The sequence below is a fragment of the Equus asinus genome, chromosome 26, assembly GCF_041296235.1.
Source record: "Equus asinus isolate D_3611 breed Donkey chromosome 26, EquAss-T2T_v2, whole genome shotgun sequence".
Classification (NCBI taxonomy): Eukaryota; Metazoa; Chordata; class Mammalia; order Perissodactyla; family Equidae; genus Equus; species Equus asinus.
This window is the reverse complement of record NC_091815.1, coordinates 24087819-24110004: the sequence shown is the minus strand read 5'-3', so window position 1 is coordinate 24110004 and position 22186 is coordinate 24087819. Positions and strand designations below refer to the sequence as shown.

General features: G+C 53.8%; 2 protein-coding genes across 2 annotated transcripts; both read left to right on the top strand.

Moving 5' to 3' along the window:
• The first annotated feature begins 1431 nt into the window (after positions 1-1431).
• Positions 1432-10437, top strand: ECH1 (enoyl-CoA hydratase 1). Its single transcript, XM_014848682.3, has 10 exons — positions 1432-1642; positions 2052-2259; positions 2384-2472; positions 7966-8090; positions 8174-8222; positions 8638-8702; positions 9316-9386; positions 9479-9550; positions 9821-9971; positions 10136-10437. Exons 1-10 carry the CDS (start codon positions 1591-1593, stop codon positions 10238-10240), a joined length of 987 nt encoding a protein of 328 aa, XP_014704168.1. The 5' UTR covers positions 1432-1590; the 3' UTR covers positions 10241-10437.
• Positions 10438-12110: 1673 nt separating this feature from the next.
• LGALS4 (galectin 4) lies at positions 12111-19314 on the top strand. The gene is made up of 10 exons (XM_044758922.2): positions 12111-12265; positions 12578-12666; positions 13993-14197; positions 16166-16300; positions 17852-17878; positions 18004-18042; positions 18229-18258; positions 18553-18641; positions 18823-18988; positions 19069-19314. Exons 1-10 carry the CDS (start codon positions 12221-12223, stop codon positions 19213-19215), a joined length of 972 nt encoding a protein of 323 aa, XP_044614857.1. The 5' UTR covers positions 12111-12220; the 3' UTR covers positions 19216-19314.
• Positions 19315-22186: the final 2872 nt, after the last annotated feature.

Here is a 22186-nt window from a genome sequence, read left to right as displayed (position 1 = left end):
TGTGCACCGTATCACATGCAGAGTGACCTCCACCACCTGCACAGTATCTTGTGTGCGTGTCATGATTTACTTTATCTGGGCCGAAAGGTCATGTCCACGTTTTTGCAATTGAGAACAGTCCTGTCACGTCTATCATTACACAAACAGCCGGCCTCCCTGACCGTGCTCTGGAGGTGGGTTGCTGGGTTAAAGGATGTGTGCGATTGCAGCATGACACACTCCCCAGTGTGGTGGCTGGGGACTTGTGTGTGTGGTTGGGGTGGGGCGAGGTGGGTGGCAGCCTGGCAGGAGCCAGCGTTAAGGACTTTGGCTCCTACCGGAGGAAGCAGGCCCTGCGGAGAGGAGCAAGTCAGTACAGGGCCTTGCTCGTGTGTGTGCGCTTGAGAAAGCACCCACTTGGGGAATTCACTGTGAAGGTCTTAAACTCAGATCACTGGCGTCTACTGAGGTCACGCGGCATCTGTCAGAGGAACAAACTCCGCTTCGCCAGGGGACGTTTCAAACAACCTCTGGCGGTCTAGGAGAAATAGTCGCCTTGCAGCCGGAAATGTCTCAATGTAGGATTTCTTTTTCAGCCAATCGAGGGGGTAAAAAGTAAACACGCCCATTTTGTCTCCCAGCACCCAGTTTTCATCCCTTGTTACACGCAGTTTTGCCTCCTAGATACTCCATGCGTGCGCCGTGTTCTATACACACACAGCCCCCTCGAAGCATCTTTCTACACAAATGGATCAAACAAACTTCTCCGTCTTTCCCGTGTTCCTCCTGTATCTTGGGACCGGCGTAGCGGTTTCAGTTTCCCGTTGCAGGGGCAGCCAGGCAGTTTGCCGACGGCTGGTCACCGGTGGCTCCCGACGGAGCCTGCCCGGCTGTGGCCCGTCTGCCAGGAGGCCAGGCGCTGTCCAGGGCCGTCCCGGCGGACGTCTCCCTCCAGAGCAGCACGAGCAGCGCCCCCACGCTCTGTTCTCGAGTTAGCTGGCTTTCTCCCAAGTGACTTTATTTTTTTTAAAGAAATTGTGAGCACATGGACTTCGGAGGCACGTAAATGCCCCCCTTCAGCACTCCTGACGCCCGGAGACGGCGAGCCAGCCCCCTCCCCAGCCCCTGCCTCTCTGTCCTCCCGGCGGTGCGGGGTTCGGGCCGCACAGTGGGCGCCTCGCGCTGGCCCGTTTCTATGTTCATTCCCTTCCGTGGGTAAACAGCACTGCTCACTTTCTGGTTAGGACGGTACAAGCGCCTGGTTGCAAACTGGCAGGGCTGGGTTTATTCTGCCACTAGGTCCTTGGACGTTTCAGCGGCCCCGTTTGCACACCCTGTGAAACAGCGCTGTGATGGACTCGGTCCAGGCACGCCCGCAGCCGTGTGGACCATCTCAGGCCAGCTTCCCACTGGGCCCAAGGGCCCTTTTAAGCCGCCCTCTGACGCGCAGGCGAGCCCAGAAGGCCGCTTCCGCTTGCCCTTAGTAAAGATGGCGGGAGGGGGTTAGTTACCGCGGGCGGGCTGCAGCATTGATGCCCTCACTCAATATGGCAGCCATTTGTGCCCGCCCCCCTGGTTTTCTCCAGTCGAGTGACGCCAGGGACTGTCCCAATGGCGGCGGTCACGGCGGCTTCTCGCAGACTTGGAGACCTGCTGAAATGGCGTGAGTCACCTCTTCACCTCTGGGGGTCTGTTGCACTGTCGTTCTGTCATAGCGACGGTAGGACGGGGACACCTGTCCCGGGTCAGGCAGGGTCCGAGCGAGCCCCTTTAAGGGGGCTGCGTGCTCTCGTTCAAAGGGCTTCCCAATTCTATAGGACTGGGTCTTAAAATCGGGGTGCTGGCGGCTCAGGATCCCCAACCTGGGGTCAGTCCCACGGTTGAGGATCTGAACTTGTCCTCAGACTGAGGCCACTAAAAGCACCTCTAATCTTGAAGTCTGTATGCCCCTAAACCAAGGTCTCAAAGGGGCCTGCAGTCTCCAGTCTAACGTCACTGCGCCCTCTGCTCTTGAAGGTACTGTGTCCCCAATCTGGGGTCACCGAAGGCTCTTCCTTCCTTTGTCTCCCCAGGACTGACAGCCCCCACCCACCGGGGTCTGAACCTTAGCCTTCACCCCATGGGCTCCTCTGCACCCAGTGAGACCCCCGGAGCTGCCCCCAGCAAAGCCCCAGACCACAGCTATGAGTCCCTTCGGGTGACAGCTGCCGAGAGACACATTCTGCACGTGGAGCTAAACCGGATGGAGAAGAGGAATGCCATGAACAGGGCCTTCTGGAGGTCTGGCCTGCACATCCTGGAGGCCTGCCTGCAGGAGGAGGCAGGACTGGGGGGCGGGAGACAGATGGACAGGAGGGTGGGCATCTCCACCCAGACACAGCCCTCCCCTCCTTGCCCTCCACAGGGAGATGGTGGAATGCTTTAAGAAGATAGCGCAAGACGCCGACTGTCGGGCTGTGGTGATCTCTGGTTCAGGAAAAATGTTCAGTGCAGGTACCAGGGGCTCTCCACACCCACCCCCGCCGACCCCTCTACTCCTGGGAGCAGAGGAATGCTGCTTAATCAGGGTTGTAAGCAGCTTCCAACTTCCACTTTTATTATTATTTTTTCATTTAAAACATTCAAATACAGAAGTTAGATGACAGGATCACCTCTGAAGTCTAGGTTTCCATCCTGGACCTGTGGCCTTGACCAAGGCCCTTAACCTGTCCCGGTCTGTGTTTTTGTGTGTCGGTCAAGTGTGTATTAATAATATCGTACTTTATGCAGTTATTCAGCACATGTGAACTGGTTTCCAGTTACATGTCTGTTTGATCTTTTGATTGTCCCATGGGTCTGTTCGTCCCATGGATAATTTCCATGGACCAGACCCCCTGACTCCTTGTCCATCTCTGTTCTGCTGTTAAACCCAGCCAGTGACTTTTAAAATTTCAGATATTGTAGTTTTCCCTTCTCAAATCTACACTTGGTTCGTTGACGTTTTCCCTTGCTCGGCTGAAGTTTCCTATCCTTCTATTTATCACGAGCATATTTTTCTTTGTGTCGTTGAGCATAGTCGTACAGGCTGCTTTAAAAACCTTGTCCCCTCGTTCCAACATCTGGGTCACCTTGGGGTCCGTCCCTGTTTACTACCTCTTGAAAAACTGGGTCTCGTTTTCCCGTTTCTTTGTATTTGGAGTAAGTTTGGGCTGTGTCCTGGAGGTTAGGATACGGGAAGGAGAGGTTGTGGAAATTCTGGACACTCTTACATAACTCCAAAGAGAGTTGAGTTTCCTGTTTTACCAACTTAGACCCAGTTTTTTAATCTCTCGCTGGCCTGCTTTCATGGGTCACAGATCAGCGAGAGATTTGGGCAGAGTTTTTATACATAGAATTTGGGGCCCCCCTCTGGCTCTCTGCTTTCTGGAATTTCCCCCCTCACTTTCCGGCAGCAAGGGTCAGCCTGGACTCTAGCTTCTGGTTCTTCAAGCATGACTTCAGCTGGCCTCAGGCCAGCAGCGTTAAAAACAGGTGACTTACTGGGTGCCAGTCCCTTCTTCTAAATGATAACCCCTTCCAGAATCTGCCCCGCGCTGTCAGGTAGCTGTGTGTCGTCCAACCAGAGCACGTAGTGGATGTCTGTGGGAGAGAACATACCAGAAGGGAGGCATCACATACACTGATTTCTGCGCAGGGCCCAGCCCAGGGCTGGAGACTCAGTGCAGCCTGAGATAGCCCCGGGCTGCCCTCATGGAGCTCCCGACTTCAGTGGGGACAACAGGCAGTAAACAATCTATTTCTTTCTGTTTCCTCTGTTAACATCTTCACATATTTTCTTCCCACCCTTTCTCTGTTCTCCTTTCATTCTTTCAACAAACATTCAGCAAGGTCACTCCACTGCCAGCCCCCTTCCTGGTTGCCAGGAATTCTATGTTCTCACCACAACCCTTTGTGACAAGGTCCTTTCTCATCCGCATTTTTCTGGGGAGGGAACTGAGGCCCAGAGAGAGGACGAAGCTTGCCCAGTTGTCCCAGCCTGTAAGTGGCAGAGCTGGGCTTTTCGAAGTCGGGCTGCCTGGCTGCAGGGTCTGTGCCCTGAGCTGTGACCCAGAGGGCTGGCGTGCTGGTTCAAAGCAAGGACTCTGACCCCAGCAGCCACCACCTCCCCCCTCTGCCGCCTGCACGCACCCCTTCACCTCTCTGTGCCGCGTGCTTCCATCTGCAGAAAATGGAGAGCATGTCAACAGGCCCTACCTCATCAGGCGGCCGTGAGGATTCAATGAGTGAAGACAGTCAAAACGTTAACACATGCAAAACCTCGGTTGATGTAGCTGTTATTATTTATGAATGAATAACCTACTGATGATTCACAATGACATCTGAGACATTTCGAGGGGCACCGGGGGACAAGGTGGGAGACACCTTGTCCCATGGTCTGGGGCCCTTTATTTCAAGAGGTTCCAACGCCAGTGTCTGCAGCTCTGGGTGGGGCGGGTAGACCAGAAAAGCCAGTGGGAGGAGGCAGGGCACCTGGCTTGGCCTGTCCTGGAGTGAGTGTGGCTCAAGCTGTGTCACATGGCTTCTCAGACGTGGGGGAGTGCCGGGCTCCTGCCCCGGCGGAGTCCAGGTTCCTGAGGGATGGACGGCGTCGGCGCAATGACTGAGGGGGAAATAAAGGGGGACGTGAGACTTTGGTTGGTGTTAGCAAGTCCGCTTTTACTGTGCACAAGTGTCGTTTATATATTTTTCAGGATTAGTACAGAAATAGTTCTACAAATATTCTCAGAGAGATAAGGAAGTAAAAAACGAGCACAAGAATATTTATTAGCATTCCATTCTATAGAGCATAAGGTTAATGGTAGTCTTCTCCGCAATTAACTAGTGTTTGTTGTCTCTAAGCTAAAGGAGATAGGTACCTAGGCATCTGTTGTAATTCATGGCAAAGTTAAATCAAAGAGAGAAGGTCCAGGCCTCCGGACAGGACAGCAGTCCGTCTGGTTACATCCTGGTGGAGCCATCCCTGCCTCCCTCAATCATTTACGTCACTAGTGTAGATGGTTAATGGGAACAAAAGGCGACTCCAGGGTGTCTTATCCCCAGGGCTATCTGCATTCTCAGCGGGCAGTTAAACATCTTTACTTTTTCGCGCCCTTTAGAGGGTGGAAGCATTCTTTTGTCTTTTAGATTGTAGAGCTAACAGTCCCTTAAGCACACTGCCGGAGAAAGTATCATTTTGTTAGTAAAGTAAAGGGCTGAAAAGCTAAGCTAAAGTATATATCTTCAAGAATGAAAAACAGAAACAAGTATAGACAACCTTGCTAGAAAGCATGCATATAATTCAGAAAATATCAGGGGTTTCGGCTGGCCATTCTTCACTGAGGGGCATTCTTGCACCCCTCGGCCCTTCTACTCATCATTATTTATTATTTATTGCTTTTAGGAGAAAACCTCTATAACATTTTAACAGAAAGCAGAAGGTCAAGAATAATATATAGATACTTCTTGATCATCCAATTAACCAACAAACTTAGAAGGACGATGCATATATATTTAGACAAAGAACTGGAGGGAGAAGGAAACATTAACCAGACAGAGGCCATAAACCTAATTCGACATCTTATCTGGGCAGGATTCCTTTCTGCTTTTCTCAAATGGGACTGTGTGCTCCTCCAATAATTAACTGAAAAATATCTTGAAAGTTACCTGCAGGTGGTCACATTCTCTTACTATATCTAATTTTCCCAGGAGGTTGTGCCTCCCAAGCAGCCACCCAAAGGAGTGAAAACTGGAGGTTAAGAAAGGAAAAGGAATGAAGGGCAATTAGAAGCAGCACAGGTTTCAGAACTATGTGAGGGGCCAGCTGGTTATTCTTCACCAAGGGGCGACCCTGCACCCCTCGGCGTTAATCGGCTGGACCCTGTCAAACAGCCGATCAAATGATGTCGCCACGGCTCCCGGCAGGGGAGCCAGCAGATTCCAGACTGCCCCTGCTGGGTCTGGCCTCTGCGGACACGGAGCGTATCATAACAGTAATTGTCGTGACGCCAGCCCATGCCAGGCACTGTGCCAGGTGCCTCTGGAGCCCCGTCTCCTGGAATCCTTGCAGCCCCCTCAGCTCTCATTTTACAGAGGAGAAGCCCAAGGCCCAGGGATGAGATGGCCTGGCCGAGGTCACCCAGGGGAGTCCCGTCTTCCACGTGTTTAACCTGCACAAATTCTGCTCTACCCTGAGCCAGCCCTCCCCTACTCTCGGAGCCATGGTGGCCCCTCCAAGAGTCAGGGGTGTGGCTGAATGTGGGAACGATTTTGCAGGCTTGTTAAATGGCATTGTTGGGAGGACAGGCAAAAGGATGGCAATGATTAACCCCAGGAAGAAGAATGTGAAGGGTGATTCTGCTCAGAACCCTCTTAGAGCAAAAGCCAAAGTCCGCCCCCTGGCCTGTGAGGCCCCGCACGATCTGCCCCCATCACCTCTCCGGCCTTGGCTCTTCACACCTGCTGCCTTGCTCACTCCACTCCGGCTACGCCAGCCTCTTCACTGGTCCTCACACAGACCGAGTGCGTTTCAACCGCAGGACCTTTGCACTGGCTCTTCCTGACATTTGCCACCCTCATCCCAGCTATCCCCATAGCTCCCTCCTTTTCCTCCTGTGGATCTTCATTCAAATGTCACTTTTTCAGTGAGAGAGTCCCTGACCATCCCATTTAATACTGCAACAGCCCTCACCGCACGCGCACACACAGACACACTCACACACACGCGTGCACACACTCCATTCCACTTCCATTTCCCTCTTTTAACTTTCTTTCAGCACTTATCACCACCTGGCAAAATGTATTTTCTTATTCGTTTGTCTCCCCCCACAGAAGGGCAGCTCCATGAGGGCGGGGACTGTTGTCTGTATTGCTCACTTATTAAGCACCTACTGTATACTAGGCCATTTAGGCACTGGGGATACAGTGGCAGACAAAAAGACAAAAACTCCTCCACTCCCAGAGTTCACATCCTAGAAAGGGAGACAGGCACTAAATGAGATAAGCACATAATTATGTGATTATGAGAGAGCAGCCGAGATAAAGCAGAGAAAGGAGACAGTGGGGGGTGGGGCCACTATGTAGCCAGGGCGCCCAGACCGGGCCTCTCCGAGGAGGTGACCTTTGAGCTGCTGCTGAAGTGACGGAGTCAGTCTTGCCCATCACGGGGGAAGGACTGCTCTTGGCAGAGGGAGCAGTGCACACCAAGGCCCCAGGGGTGGGGAATGTGTCGTGTTGTCGCGACAACCATTGGAGGCCTGTGTGCCCACAGGAGTAGGTGGGCAATGATGTTGGTGCAGGACTGGAAAGGTCTTGGCAAAGACCTTGCATTTTATTCTAAGTCAGTGGGATGGGAGGGAAGCAGAGAGGGCCCTGAGGGGTTGACAGCGTCCCTCTGCTGCGTGTGGGAGCTGGGAGACCAGGCGAGACCATGGTCGCCAGAGTCATGGAGAAGGACTGGTGAAAGAAAGGTAGATTTGGGGCTGTCTTGCAGTTGGAGCCACAAAAATTGCTCCCTCCCTTCTTCCCGCGGCAGGAGACATGACCACCGTTGACTCGATTGCTCATGCCCAAAACCTCCCAGGCCGATGGGCATAGGGTGAGGGTCGTGGCCCCTGGAGCCAGCTGCATGGTTCTGGGTTCGAAATCCCAGTTCACTATTCACAAGCCAGTGACCTTGGGCAAGTGACTTATGCTCCCGGTGCCTCAGTTTACCCCCCAGTAAAAATGGAGATAGTAACAGGACCCACCTCATAGGGTCGTTGTGAGGATTACGGGAATAATGACTCAATACGCTTTAGCTTGTATTTATTTTCACACCCTCCATGCAGTCCCTCGCTATGTCTCGGGTGAGTTGCCTTCTCCCCTGCGGTCGTTTGGGGGTTCGAATCGGCTGAGCCTGGTTCTGACCTCTAGTTGGGGCAGCGAGTGTGGCCTGGGAGGCTAGGTGAGCGTCCTCACCCTCCCCACCAGGTATCGACCTCGTGGACATGGCTTCGGACCTCCTCCAGCCCCAGGGAGAAGACGCAGCGCGCATCAGCTGGCACCTCCGCAGGCTCATCGCCAGCTACCAAGAGACCTTCAGCGTCATCGAGAAGGTGACTCGGGGGAGCTGGCATGGCTTTCTCCCTGCCCACCTCTCCTGGGCCAGCCCTGACCCACCCCTCCTGTTCCCCTCCAGTGCCCTAAACCGGTGATCGCAGCCATCCACGGGGGCTGCATCGGCGCAGGTGAGTCTGCAGCCGCCCACCACCCATGCGGACGCTCCCTCTGTCTGGGCACCCATTGGCTGCTGCCCTTCTGGACGCTCCCTCTTTCTGGGCACCCATTGGCTGCTGCCCTTCCAGACGCTTCCTCTTTCTGGGCACCCATTGGCTGCTGCCCTTCCGGACGCTCCCTCTGTCTGGGCACCCATTGGCTGCTGCCCTTCCGGACGCTCCCTCTGTCTGGGCACCCATTGGCTGCTGCCCTTCCGGACGCTCCCTCTGTCTGGGCACCCATTGGCTGCTGCCCTGCGTTCTTAGCCAATGGCCTCCAGCCTCAGATCTGTTGCTAGTTAGACCTTGTCGCGAGGTGCGTCCCCACCACCTGGGCGGAGGGCTTGGTCCTCGGGGTGATTTAATGTCCCTGGCCTCTGACTCCCAGGCGTGGACCTCATCACTGCCTGTGACATCCGCTACTGTGCCCAGGATGCTTTCTTCCAGGTGAAGGTGAGCCATCCTCCTGAGCTTCTGCTTCTCCGGGTTCTGCTCAGAGCTGGGCCGTGAGCAGCAGAGCCCGGGTGGAGCAGGGGCGGCACAGGCTACGGGGCGGGAGTGGGGAGGGAGGTCCCGGAGGAAGGCCTCAGGGTTTCACGGAAGAGTTAGTCCAAATTGAACCTTAAAAAGTCAGGTTTGGCCATGGAGGAAGTCAAGGGTAGACCATTCAGTGCAGGTGAGGGCGGGAGTGAGTAAAGGCGTGGGAGCAGGGATGAGGCTGGGGTCCCGCTGGGGTCCGTGCTGGAGAGGGCAGGAGACAGGATGGAGCCCAGGGATGCAGGAAGGGGGTCGCATGGGCAGGACTGGAGGGCTGCCCAATGGAGACAGACATGGCTGACCCCGAAGAACTGGGAAGGCACAGGAATCGAGGGGTGGGCTCTATTCTAGACTGAGAGAAGCTACAAGGATGAAGGGATATGGGTGGGAATGCAGTGGGGTGTTGGAGGGGAAATCTGAGGTGGTGGAGTAGGGGCTCTGCAGGAAATGCAGAATTTGATTGGCATTGAGGTTGTGTGGAGGACAATATTGGGCAGAAACCAAGCACTGACACCATTGCTCCCCCCAGGAGGTGGACATAGGTTTGGCGGCCGATGTGGGAACCCTGCAGCGACTGCCCAGAGTCATCGGGAACCAGAGGTGGGTGGGCGAGAGCCTGGGGGAGGGGACTGCAGGGCATCTCCGGGACCCGGGCTGTCTGCCGGCCCCTGACACGCACCACCCTCTTGCAGCCTGGTCAACGAACTGGCCTTCACCGCCCGCAAGATGATGGCTGACGAGGCCCTGGGCAGTGGGCTGGTCAGGTAGGGGCCGAGGCCCATGCTGGTCAAGAGCTCTGGGGCAGCCAGGCCTGGGTGGGGCTCTCTGCACCCTCACTCACGGATTCCAAGCAGCTTCCTCTCCCTCGGTGGTCAGCTCTTTATTCTAGAGTCCAGTGCCCTGCACGGATTGGTCCATTTCGGGGGGGGGGGAGGGGAAAGCTTCCCGCTGTCTCCTATGATTGGCCACTTCGTCATCCCTGGGAGGGAGGCGAGAGAGCCCTTCCCGGACCACTCAACCCACTTCATCCACAGCCGGGTGTTCCCAGAAAAAGAGGTCATGCTTGATGCCGCCTTCGCCCTCGCCGCCGAGATTTCCAGCAAGAGCCCCGTGGCGGTGCAGGGTACCAAAATCAACCTGCTCTACTCCCGCGACCATTCGGTGGCCGACAGCCTCAACTACGCGGTGAGGCTCTCCGCCCGGCCAATCACAGCCCTTCTCTGATCCCAGAGCGACCAATCAGAGCTCAGCGTCCCTCTGCAGGCCTTGCCCTCGGATTGGTGCGCTGCTGTCTCCCTCCCGTTTCTCGTTGGTCCCACTCCAACCTTCCCCTCACCCTCTTTACCCAGGCGTCCTGGAACATGAGCATGCTGCAAACCGAGGACATCGTTAAGTCCGCCCAGGCCGCAATGGAGAAGAAGGAACTGAAGAATATCACTTTCTCCAATCTCTGAGAGCCCCCGCGTCCCCACCCTGGCCCGGGGTCTGGCCTTGTTCCGCCTCGTGCCCGTGTTTCCTCACCTGCAGAGCGGGAGGATGGGTGAAGATGGTCACCTGGCCGCCTTCTCACCCAGCCTCCCCGTTTATAACTTTATGACACTGACTTCCTCATCTTATCTTTGCCTTACTAACAATAAAGCGAAGTAAAGAACCTGGTGTCTTTCCTGGAGAGAGAGGAGAGGCGGAAAGGGGCCAAGATGCGCCCCATGACCTCAGTGGTAGTGAAGGTCGAGAACAGAGGTTTGACCAATGGGAATGGGAGCTGTGCTGGTGCGGACCACTCAGGGCTGGCGGTGCGGGGGCGAGGACCAATAGAAAGTCGGGCAGAGATGGAGCAAAAGCCACACGGCTCCTAGGCTGAAAGGCTACAGGTGGTCTCTGCCTGCTCCGGCTCCTGGGCTGCGTTCACCCTGCGTGGCACCCACTCACTGCACAGCAGAGCGGATCTGCTACTGGGGGCGGCTAGGGTTCCAGGGTTAGCCAATCTTAGGCCAACTGCCTCATTTCTTTCTCTCTGTTTTGTTTTGTTTTTTTTTTTTTTTGAGGAAGATTAGCCCTGAGCTAGCATCTGCTGCCAATCTTCCTCTTTTTGCTGAGGAAGACTGGCCCTGAGCTAACTAACATCCGTGCCCATCTTCCTCTATGTTATATGTGGGGCGCCTGCCACAGCATGGCTTGCCGAGCAGTGCCATGTCCACACCCAGGATCCGAACTAGCAAACCCCGGGCCGCCAAAGCAGAACGTAGGCACTTAACCACTGCACCAGCGGGCGAGCCCCTTGCCTCATTTCTTTAAGCTTTGGGTGTTCTTATCCATATACAATCCCAACCTCCTGGATTTCTGTTTGATACGAGTGCAAGAGACCAAACATTAATCTAGTGCCTTCTAGGTGCCAAGTCGTGTTCTGAGCCTTTATTAACACAGTGATTCGTTTCAAGGACCCTATGAGGTTGAGACTATTAATATCCCCATTTTATAGAAGGGCAAATGGGCAAATTGAGGTTAAGGCACTGACCCAAGATCACACAGCCAGGAGGTGGCAGAGGCAGGATTCGAACCCAGAGCATCTGGCTGCAGAAGTCAGGGATCTCAACCACCATACCTATCATTTATTTATTTATCTAGCTATCTATTTTTTTTTTTTTCCTGAGGAAGATTAACCCTGAGCTAGCATCCCCCACCAAACCTCCTCTTTTTGCTGAGGAAGATTGGCCCTGAGCTAACATGTGTGCCCATCTTCCTCTATTTTGTATGTGGGATGCTGCCACAGCATGGCTTGATGAGCCGTGTGTAGGTCGGTGCCCAGGACCCAAGCCAGCGAACCCCGAGCTGCCAAAGCAGAGCATGAGAACTTAACCACTACACCACTGCGCCGGCCCCTCAACCACCATACATATCATTTAAAGTGCATGGGAAAAGCACGTAGTGGGCACGCAATAAATGTAAGTCCTTTCACAGTCCCTGGGTGTGTCAGCTCCGCCCGGCTTTCTCTCACTTCCATTGCCCATCTGTCCCCGGCCACTCCTGCAACCCTGCCCTGCCCAACACGCCTGGCCTCACCCTCCCTCTGCTAACAGAGATCTGGGCAGGGTTTTATGGGCTCTGATAAGGCCCTGACGGGGGCGAAGTTCACTGGCACCTCCTCTTTGCAGAAGGGCCTGGAGGAGGGGGCCCTGAGCCGAGTCCCCCAGGCCTGGCCCAGGTGACCCAGGGTCTGGCTGGTCACCCATGAGGCTGGTAAGAGAAGCGGGTCCAGGGATGCTGTAGGTGAAGACGTGAGCGTGGGATGCCCAGAAAAGGGACCCCGTGGACCCTGCCCTGCCAGCCACGCCCTTCCCCTCAGGTATAAGAGGCGCTCGTCAGCTGCCTTCTGCCACCATTGCTCACTCCTGCAGCTCTCCTCAAGGCACAAGCCCTGAGCCCAGCCCGGCAAGATGGCCTTTGTCCCGGCACCCGGCTACCAGCCCACCTACAACCCGGTGAGATGCCGGCCCAGGCCCTACCCCAGGCCCTGTCTAGGGTCCACCCTGAGCCCCACGCGGTTTGCCCTCGGCCTGATCCTCCGAGGGGCTGACGGACCCCGTCCCGGCCCTGCGGCTTGACTGACTCCCACCCCGAGACGCAGGCCACTCATTTCAGACCTGACTCTTGGCCTTCTTCATCTCCACGCTGATCCCTCACTCCTTGGGTCCCGCTCCCTTGCTTAAGGGAGTAGGGGGGGCTTCCCAATGAGGGGTAAAGGCTGCAGCAGGCAGATGCCTTCGAGGCCCCTCACCCGGCCCCTTCTACAGACTCTGCCCTACAACCAGCCAATCCCGGGTGGCCTCAGCGTCGGAATGTCCGTTTACATCCAAGGAGTGCCTAGCGAGCACATGAGGAGGTAAGACCCGCCCCATGCCAGGCCAGGCTAGGAGGGGGCTCCAGCCGGGGGCTCCAGCTGGGGGCTCCTGGCCTGGGCGCAGGAGGCCGTCTTCCCTTCCTCCACCCTGGGTGGGGAGGGACTCTCTGTCACCCCACCCGATGGTCTGGGGAATCCTGGGCTTGGCGATCAGATCAGGAGGGGGGACACTGGGGGCTGGAAGGGGTCAGGGAAGGTCCCCATGAGAGGTGGCCCCAGGTCGGGACTTTGGGCTGGAATTGACGAGTGTGATAGCATGAATTAAGGTCACAGGCTCGGAGCCGGTCCCCCAGCCTTCACGTCCCGGCTCGTCACTTACCAGCTGGGTGCCTGCAAAAGTGGCTGGACCTCTGTTTGCGAATCCTGTTTGAGGATTCAATATACAAACATGTAGGACTGTAAAATAAACATTGTCACGAGTCTTAGCCTTTGTTATGACCTTAAAATGGTGATCAATATTGAATTTACCTCATAGGGCTTTTGTTTCTTTATTCCTTGTTTCTTTGCTCACTGAGTGCCTGCTCTGGGCCTAGGCGCCGGGGACAGAGCAGTCACCAGGACAGACAAAGATCCCCGTCCTCGTGTAGCTGACATTCTGGTAGAGGAGACAGATCAACAATAAATAAGTCAAATCTATAATACGTCAGATGATGAGAAGCGCTATGGAGATGAATAAGGAGGGGAGATAGGGAGTAGACGTGGGGCAGAGGGCATGGCATCGTCCGGGGAAGGCCTCCCTGCGAAGGGAACATTTCAGCAAAGATGTGAAGGAAGTGAGAGAGGGAGCCTGGGATGTATCTGAGGGAAGAGCGTTCCAGGCAGAAAGAACAGCCAGTGCAAAGGCTCTGAGGCAGGTGTGTGCCTGCCCCATTCCAATAACTTTGGGGATGCTGGTGTGAGGAGAGATGTGGAATGTGCATGCTCTGACTTGGGTGTCACAAGGTCTCTCTGGCTGTATGTGGGGAATGGCCTGCAGGGAGCAGACAGATCTGAACTGAGAGATGTCAGGTACCTAGGACAGTGTCTGGCCCACGGTGGACGCAGAAACGCAGGAGTACCAATTGCAGTCCCATCGGAAGTTGGGGAGAGGCTGGGGGAGCTGGCCTGGTGAGGAAATGGACTGAGGGAAAGGGTGGCGGTGGGAACCCGCCTCCTGGAGCTCAGGGCCACGACCTCCTCCTCCCCTCTTGGGCCAGGCTGCCCTCCCTCTGGAACCTGGAACATGGTGGGGCGGAAAGGGCTTCCGGGAGGACGGCCCCATGTGCCGGCGGGTGGGGCACGTGGACCAGTTCTTCTGTGTCCCACCAGGTTCTTCGTGAACTTTGCGGTGGGGCAGTCCCCGGGGTCGGACATCGCCTTCCACTTCAATCCCCGCTTTGATGGCCTGGACAAGGTGGTCTTCAACTCGCAGCAGGGCGGCCACTGGGGCAAAGAGGAGAGGAAAAAGGAGATGCCCTTCCGCAAGGGTTGCCCCTTCGAGCTGGTCTTCATGATCCTGCCGGAGCACTACAAGGTGGGAGCCTCCCCTCCTTGCTCCCCCCTCCTCCCTTCCTCCCTTGTCCCCTCCCTTCCTTCCTCCCTCCCCCTCCTTCTCTCAGCCTCTCCTGTCTCCCCTCCCCTCCTACCTCATTTTTGTCTTTTCTTATCCCTCTTTCCTGCCTCTTACAAAACTCCCTCACCTCTTTTTCTCATTTCCAATTCCTCCACCACGGAGAACCTTGTCACACGTTGACCTTCCATCACCTCGTTCCTCTGTGCTCTCCGAGTGTGTATTTTTGCTGTTTCTTGTCGAGAACTCTGAACTCACACAAAGGGAGCACCGGGACGGTGACCCCATCTCCTGGGCCGGCTCCAACAGCTGTCCACTTGAGACCCTCTGCTTTCACCTCTACCTCACACCTCCCCTCCCGTAGTCTTTAAAAGCAAATCCCAGAGAGCACATCATTTCATTCAGAAATAGTTCCGTTTTTAAAAACACGGTCACGATGCCATGGTCACACCTTACACATCGACAGTTCTTCCTTGATGTCGCCGCATATCCAGCCAGGGGCCAGTTATCCCATAAATGCCATCAGCTTTGTTGATTTCTACAGTTAGTTTGCTTAAATCAGGGTCCAAAGGAGGCCCACACATTGTGACGGTTACTATTCTTCAAGTATTTTTTGATGTGTTCTTACGGTGTGACCCAGGTACAGAGAACCATCTGCACGAAGCACCCAGGTTTTTTGCAAAGAGAATGCCCCCCGTGTACGCAGCACCTGGGTCCACAAACAGAACGCTCCAGCCCCAGAAGCCCCCTCATGTCCCTCAGTCCCCTCGTCCCCAGGGCAGCCTTTATCCTCACTTCTCTCGGCCTGGATATTGTCTCTGCGTGTTTTTTCAGGTTCTCTCCTTACGTATTCACCGCTATGTTACACTCCCCCCACCCCCCGCTGCTTTTCTCCGTCATCATTTATGTGTTAGAGCCCCGCGTGCTGTCACCCCTGCTCTGTGCCTTCTGCTGGCTGTGCAGGCCTCCCGGGCCATGCTCTGAGCTCCTGCTGTCCCCGCGTCTGGCTCCCCACAAACAGCCCTGCAGGGGATGTCCCGGTGCCCATTCACAGCCACATGCCCCACCTGAGGAGTGTCCTGGGGGGAATGGCCGGTTGGAGGATCTCCCTGGACTTGACTTGCCCTCCTGTGGGCACAGCTTTCTAAGCTCATCACCGAGGTTAATGTCATGGTTTGAAGTTAGACAGACGAGGATCCGAGGTTTGCAAGACTGGAACCTGGGCTTTGCCATGCCCCCAGGTGTGACCTTGAGCTGGTCGCTCTACTGCCTGGAGCCTCCGCTTTCTTGAGGGACAGGACCAATCTCTTGTCCTGCCTCACGGAGCTCTTGAGACAGTGACCACATTGATATCACCATGGAAAGTACTAGCACCTGGTGAGCTCTCAGTCCTGCGGAGGTGGCTCTCAGCCTTGTGTCCACGGCTTAGCACTCAAACTAGAACCGTGATGACTTCCGTCCTCTTAGCGATGATCGCAAGGCTCTAGCCAACATTTCCACAACGCCTCTGACAAGCCTTGCTGGCTTTCCATCTTCCCGACAATCCCAGAGTGAGCCCCCATTTTACAGATGTGGAAACAAAGGCTCAGAGAGGTGAAGTGACTTGCCTGAGGTCACACAGCCAAGACATGTCAGAGCTAGACCTCAGACTCAACTCATTTAGTGCCAAAACCAGGACTCAGACTCTGTTCTCTCCCTATCTCCACCCCCAGATGAAATTCTCTATTCTCTCCCATCTCCCCCATCTGGGAGGTGACTTTTGACCCCGGCTTGACTTCTGACTTGTGGATGCCAAGCTTCCTGACTTGGAGGCTATCCCAGCTCGCCCCCAAGATTTGTCACCTCAAGTTTAAAAAGGTCCCTGTCTCCTGCTTCCTGCTTCTGCTTTCCCAAGGTTGTGAGTGCCGACCCTGACCTCCCCTGGCCCCGCAGGTGGTGGTCAATGGAAATTCCTTCTATGAGTTCGGGCACCGGCTCCCCCTCCAGATGGTCACCCACCTGCAAGTGGATGGGGACGTTCAACTTCAGTCAATCAACTTCATCGGCGGCCAGCCCTCCCACCCCCAGGTGCGTGGGGCCTCCCTCTCTTCTTTACTCGCTTCCTTCCTTAGTGCACTCCCACAGTCACTTATTTCCTGAGCTCCTGCTCTGTGCCAGGGCCTTTGCTGGGTAATGCCGTGGACCCAGACGCCACCAAGGCAGTCCACTGGGGAGACAGACATGTCACCAGACGGTGCTGGCCACAAGCAGTCAGGGCCGGGATGGGGGACATACAGGAGGTTTGGGGAGGCGGGCTTCCTGGTGGAGGAGGAGGTGTGGAAGCTGAGTCAGGAAGAGAGGATAAGGAGGAGCAATAGCTCCTGAGAAGTAGCCCAACATCCCGAGTCCTGAGTCCCCCGGGAACCCACTTCACATCACAATGAGCTGCCGCCACCGCCCACCGCCCCCCCCCCCCCCCCCCCCCCGAGGAGCTCTAACGACAAGGCGCACGATGGCGATCGCTGGTGGGATCTTGGCCTGGCAGACACCCCCACCCGGTCTGTGAAAGCTGAACAGACACGCGCCCAACCACCTAGAAGCCCCTCTCCAGCTCCACAGTGAATGACAGGACACCCACCTACACACACCAGGAACTCATGGGAGCACTTCCTGGAGGGGCCCCGACTCCAGGCTCCCCACGTGTCCTTCAGCCGAGGGCTCTACGCTCCCAACCTGTAAGCCCCCGGCAGCTCCACAGGGACCGTCTCTGCTCATCAGCAGCCTCCTTTTACAGATGTGGGAAACGAGGCACAGGGACCTTAGGTAACCTGCCCGAGGTCACAGAGCTGATCTAACGCACGCACGGGAAACATCAGGAACGTCTTCATCCGCGAGGCGGCCGTGGACTTGCGGGGGTTCATTTTCCTATCGGTCGTCGTCCATACATTTTAAAAAACCACAAGGCTATTTTTAAAAGGCCTTCAGAAGAACTGACTTGAGATGGAAGTCAAGGTGGAAAGGGGTTCATTAGGAAGAGAAGGAGACAGAGAGAAGCGTGAATCTAAGTTCTCTGGGGAAGGGAAAGGTGTTCGCGGCACAAGGAACCACCTGTGCAAAAGCGTGTGGAAGAGAGAGGGAAACAGCGATGGAGGGAGACAGAGACCGAGAAACAGAAGCAGAGAGACACACACAGAGAGACTGTGAGGGCCTGAGACAGACAAGGGAGAGACGGGAACTGGGCTGGGTCCAAGGACTCCCAGGCACCCCGTGGTGGGCGTCAGGGGCTACTCGCGCTTCCCGAGGAGGCGGGCAGGGGCATGAACTGTGTGCGCCTGGGAGGATGTTCTGGGGGAGAGCACACTTTATTGAGCGGGAAGAGAGGGGTACATGAGGGTCCTGGAACAGCAGGAAGCCAGGACAGGGGAGGGGACGAGAAGAGAATGTACCAGGCTTGTCCTAAAGGGATGGAGCGAAATTCACTGCTAAACACAGCAGTTCCCTCTCCATCACTGAGCCATCTTGGAGCCCAGCGTTCCCCGGGATGGCGGTGGTGGGTTGCCCAGGGCAGACATCCTTGACACCCTGGAGGCTCTCGTTTGATGTCCCCCTCATCACCTCTTTCTCCCTCTGTGCCCACAGCCACCTAGGGGTTTTCCGCCGCACCCAGTAAGTACCTGCTGGTGGGCGGTGGCTTTGGCCTTGGGTGGGGAGTTCGGTGGCTGAGGAGGTCTCTGGGCAGCAGAAGGGCCTCCAGCCCCCTCACCATTCCATCCTGCCGTCTATCCACACAGGGTCACGGACACAGCTACCCGCAGCAGGGTTCCCTGCCTGTAAGTGGGAGGGTTACATGGCCATCTGGTGGGTGGGGGGCGGGGTGGCGAGAATTGGGGAGGTGAGAGAGGTTGGCTCCCCACTTGCCCTAATCCAGCGCCCAGAGACACACCCGCATGTGGCAGATGTGCCGGAGATGTTTGTCGAATATTATAGAATAACATCTGTTCTTCCTCACTTCACAGACCATGGAGGGACCCCCAGCCTTCAACCCGGTAAGGCGTCCTGCAGGAGTCCAGGGCCCTGCAGTGGGCAGTGTGTAGGGAAGCAGGACCCAATGATGGTGGGGGGCCCTGGTCCATGGGCAGCCCTGCGAGGGAAGGAGATAGAGTGGGCAGAGGGGGTTTGGGGCGGGAGGTGGGGAGAGGGTGGGGTGGTGGTCAGGGTGGGGAGGGGATGGGGGTTGGGGCATTGCCTAGGAGGAGTGGGTTCCCCTCACTGAAAATTCATCCCTGTATTTGGCTTCTGGAGATCTGTGAGATGATGGGACCCATGCTCTCTTCCCACAGCCTGTGCCGTTTGTGAAGAGACTGCAAGGGGGGCTTACACCTCGAAGAACCATCATAATCAAGGGCTTTGTACCCCCCTCAAGCAAGAGGTACAGAATCTAGATGGAGGTGGGAATCCGCAGCCCCCTCTCCCCTCAGACCCTGGAGTCTGGGCCCTCAGCTGCCGCCTCCACAAGGGACCCAGGAATCTAGGCCCCAGCCCCTTCCTTCATTGGAGAACCAGGTTCTGGCTCCCAGCTCACTCCGATGTCTCTCCATCTCTGCCCCCAGCTTTGTCATCAATTTCAAGGTGGGCTCCTCAGGGGATGTGGCTCTGCACATTAACCCCCGCCTGTCTGAGGGCATTGTGGTTCGGAACAGCTTTCTGAATGGCTCCTGGGGATCCGAGGAGAGGAGGATCCCCCACAACCCGTTTAGAGCTGGCCAGTATTTTGACGTGAGTCTGGAGTCTCCTTACCCGCTTCGCTCTAAAGCCTCGGTCCTGGCCCTGGCCTCATGCCTGCCCTCTCCTTGCAGCTGTCCATTCGCTGTGGCACAGATCGCTTCAAGGTTTTTGCCAACGGCCAGCATCTCTTTGACTTCTCCCATCGCTTGCCGGCCTTCCAGAGGGTGGACGTGCTGGAGATCCAGGGTGATGTCACCTTGTCCTACGTCCAGATCTGATCTATTCCTGGGGCTATAACCCTTGGGAACACAGAGAGAAAGATCCTATAAGACTCCCTTCTAAGCCCCTAATAAAATGTCTGAGATATCTCATGAGTATACGTGACCCCTCACCTCCCTCACTGCTCCTTCCTTCTTTGGTTCAATCATGCACTGCCCATTCAGCCATCCGGCTGTCAGTCCATCCATCTTCTCATCATGATAAATCTAGGTATGCTCCAGACTCTGATCTTAGGGCCTTATGTGTATCCATTCATTCATTCCTCACAAAAACACCAGGAGGTAGAAACTATTATTATCATCCATCCCTCTGTGAAAGATGAGGAAACAGGCAAAGAAAAATAAAGCAAATTGCCACAAAGCCCATAAACAAAAAAACCAGAATTCAAATCGAGGTGGTCTGGCTCCCAAGGCCACATACTTAACCACCATACAGGCTGTTGTTCCATTCGTTCATGCATTCCCCTCTCCATTCATCCATGTCAACATCCATCAATCTCTCCATGCATCCATCTAACCAAAAGTCCATCCATCTATTCATCAAACATCCAGCCATCTAGCCACTCTTCAATTTATCTATCCATCTGTTTATCCAGCCATCCTTTCATCCAACCCTTTATCCATCCACCCATCCATTTATCTCTCCACCAATCCATCTCACCATGCAACAATTTCTCCAAACATCCATGCAAGTATATGTTCTTCTATCTGTCTAAACATCCAACCATTCATCCACTTATCAATCTATCTAGCTCTCCATTTATCCATCTGTTTGTCCATCCATTCATCATCCAACCCTTCACCCATCCATCTCCCCATCCATCCATTCAAACATTTAACCATTTATTAATTTACTAGTCCATCTGTCTATACATTCAGCCATCCTTACAGCCAACTTCCATTCATCCATTCATCTTTTCATCACTCCATTTGTCCATGCAATTCTCTGCCTTCCATCACATCCATCCATCCATCCATTTGTCCTCCATATGACAATTTATCCCTCTATTCATCCATCCATCCATTTCTCCATTCTCTATCCAGTCATCCGTTCATCCCTTAATGATCCATTCCTCCATCCATTTCCAACTGTTTATCCATTCATTTAGCTCTCCATCTTTCCATCTCTCCACTAATCATCTGCCGTCCATCCAACCATCTTTTTATCAAGTTACTCTTGTGTTGATTTAACCATCTGTTCACTTATTTACACTTTCATTCATCCATTCATTCCCTGCTTTATTTACTCACTCACTTGTTCACATATGCGTTATTCAGTCATTTGTCAATGTCTGTTCATTTTTTCATTCATTCATTCTCTTTATTGTTGCCTTCATTCATCAGGTTTAGTTCTCAAACTTGGCTGTACATTGCAATTACCTGGGAGCTTTTAAAAAAATATTGATACCTGACCCCAACACAGACCATTATTATTAGGTTAAGCCATATAAAAATACCATTTTTGTAGGTTGAAAGTGGTTAAATATCAACAATTTCATATGTTCTAGTCTAGTAAATCAGTATTGGGTCATGGGCATCAATATTTTTATTAAACTCAGACCCTGGGATGGATGCCAAGGAGGTGAGGAAGGGTGGAGGGCTGACCTGGGCAGCCTCCAGTCTGAGGTGCTCTTTTCCTCCTGGGGTACATGGGAGGGGAGACTCCTTCTCCCTTCCACCCCCCTTCCTCACTGGACAGTTGATGCCCAGGGTGGTGCCTCCCAGGAATGGTAGTGGGGAGACATGTCAGCTACAGACCCCAAAAACGTTCAGAGAGAGAGGTGGAGACTGGAGCTCCTCCCAGAGGTTGACGCCCTGAATGAGCTCGAGGGGTCACAGTTAGTTTTCTATTGCTGCTGTAAAATGTTTTAAGAAATAATGGCTGAAAACTTACCAAATTTCATGAAAGACATTAATTTATAGATCCAAGAAGCTCAATGAACTGCAAGTAGGATAAATACAAAGAGATGTATATCTAGATTCATTTTAGTCAAACTTCTGAGAAGAAAAAAGACAAAGAGAAAACCTTGAAAGCAGCAAGTGAAAAACAAGTCATCAGCTACAGACGAACAGAGGCACAATTATTGGCTAACTTTTCATAGAAACAAAGGAGGCCAGAAGGCAGTTGAACAATTTATTCAAAGTGCTAGAAGAAAAAGAAAACCGTCAACCAATATTTCTATATTCAACAAAACTATATTTCAAAACTGAAGGCAAAAGAAAGACAGTCTCAGATAAACAAAAGCTGAATTCATCGCTATCCAACCTGCCCTATAGGGAATACTAAAGGAATTCCCTCACCCTGAAATAAAATGGCATCAAACAGAAACTCAAATCCACAAGAAGAAATGAAGAGCCCAGAAATTATAAATATGTGAATACATATTTTAAAAAATTGTATATTTTTCTTTTTTCTTCTTTTTATTTAAAAATAAAAATAAAAACCTATATTTCAGGGTGTCTAACATACACAGATGTGATATATATGACAACAATAGCACAAAATAGGGTGGGGGATGGAAACATATTGGAGCAAAACTGCTATATTTTACTAGAATTAAATCTGTATCAACCTAAAGTTGGCTATGATGAGTTAAGGTGTATATTGGGATTCTTAGAGTGACCATTTAAAAACCAGCTTTCAAAATGTACAGTTAAAAAAATCAAAGTTTTGGGGCCGGCCCCGTGGACGAGTGGTTAAGTTTGCACACTCTGTTTTGGCGGCCAGGGGTTTTGCTGGTTTGGATCTTGGGCACGGACCTACACACCCACTCATCAGGCCATGCTGAGGCGGCGTCCCACATGGCACAACCAGCAGGACCACAACTACGATATACAACTATGTACTGGGGGCTTTGGGGAGAAAAAGAACAAGGGGGAAAAAAAGATTGGCAACTGACGTTAGCTCAGTTGCCAATCTTTAAAAAAAATAAATAAATAAAAAATCAAAGCTGGAATTTAAGTGATCCAC

What these genes read in the sequence shown, in the direction of transcription:
- ECH1 (XM_014848682.3), top strand. Translation starts at nt 1,591, where the DNA reads ATGGCGGCGGTCACGGCGGCTTCTCGCAGACTTGGAGACCTGCTGAAA. An exon ending in CCTTCAGCGTCATCGAGAAG is followed by an intron (nt 8,091 to 8,173) that starts GTGACTCGGGGG and finishes GTTCCCCTCCAG; the next exon opens with TGCCCTAAACCGGTGATCGC. An exon ending in CGGGGGCTGCATCGGCGCAG is followed by an intron (nt 8,223 to 8,637) that starts GTGAGTCTGCAG and finishes TCTGACTCCCAG; the next exon opens with GCGTGGACCTCATCACTGCC.
- LGALS4 (XM_044758922.2), top strand. Translation starts at nt 12,221, where the DNA reads ATGGCCTTTGTCCCGGCACCCGGCTACCAGCCCACCTACAACCCG. An exon ending in CGCAGCAGGGTTCCCTGCCT is followed by an intron (nt 18,043 to 18,228) that starts GTAAGTGGGAGG and finishes CTCACTTCACAG; the next exon opens with ACCATGGAGGGACCCCCAGC. An exon ending in GACCCCCAGCCTTCAACCCG is followed by an intron (nt 18,259 to 18,552) that starts GTAAGGCGTCCT and finishes CTCTTCCCACAG; the next exon opens with CCTGTGCCGTTTGTGAAGAG.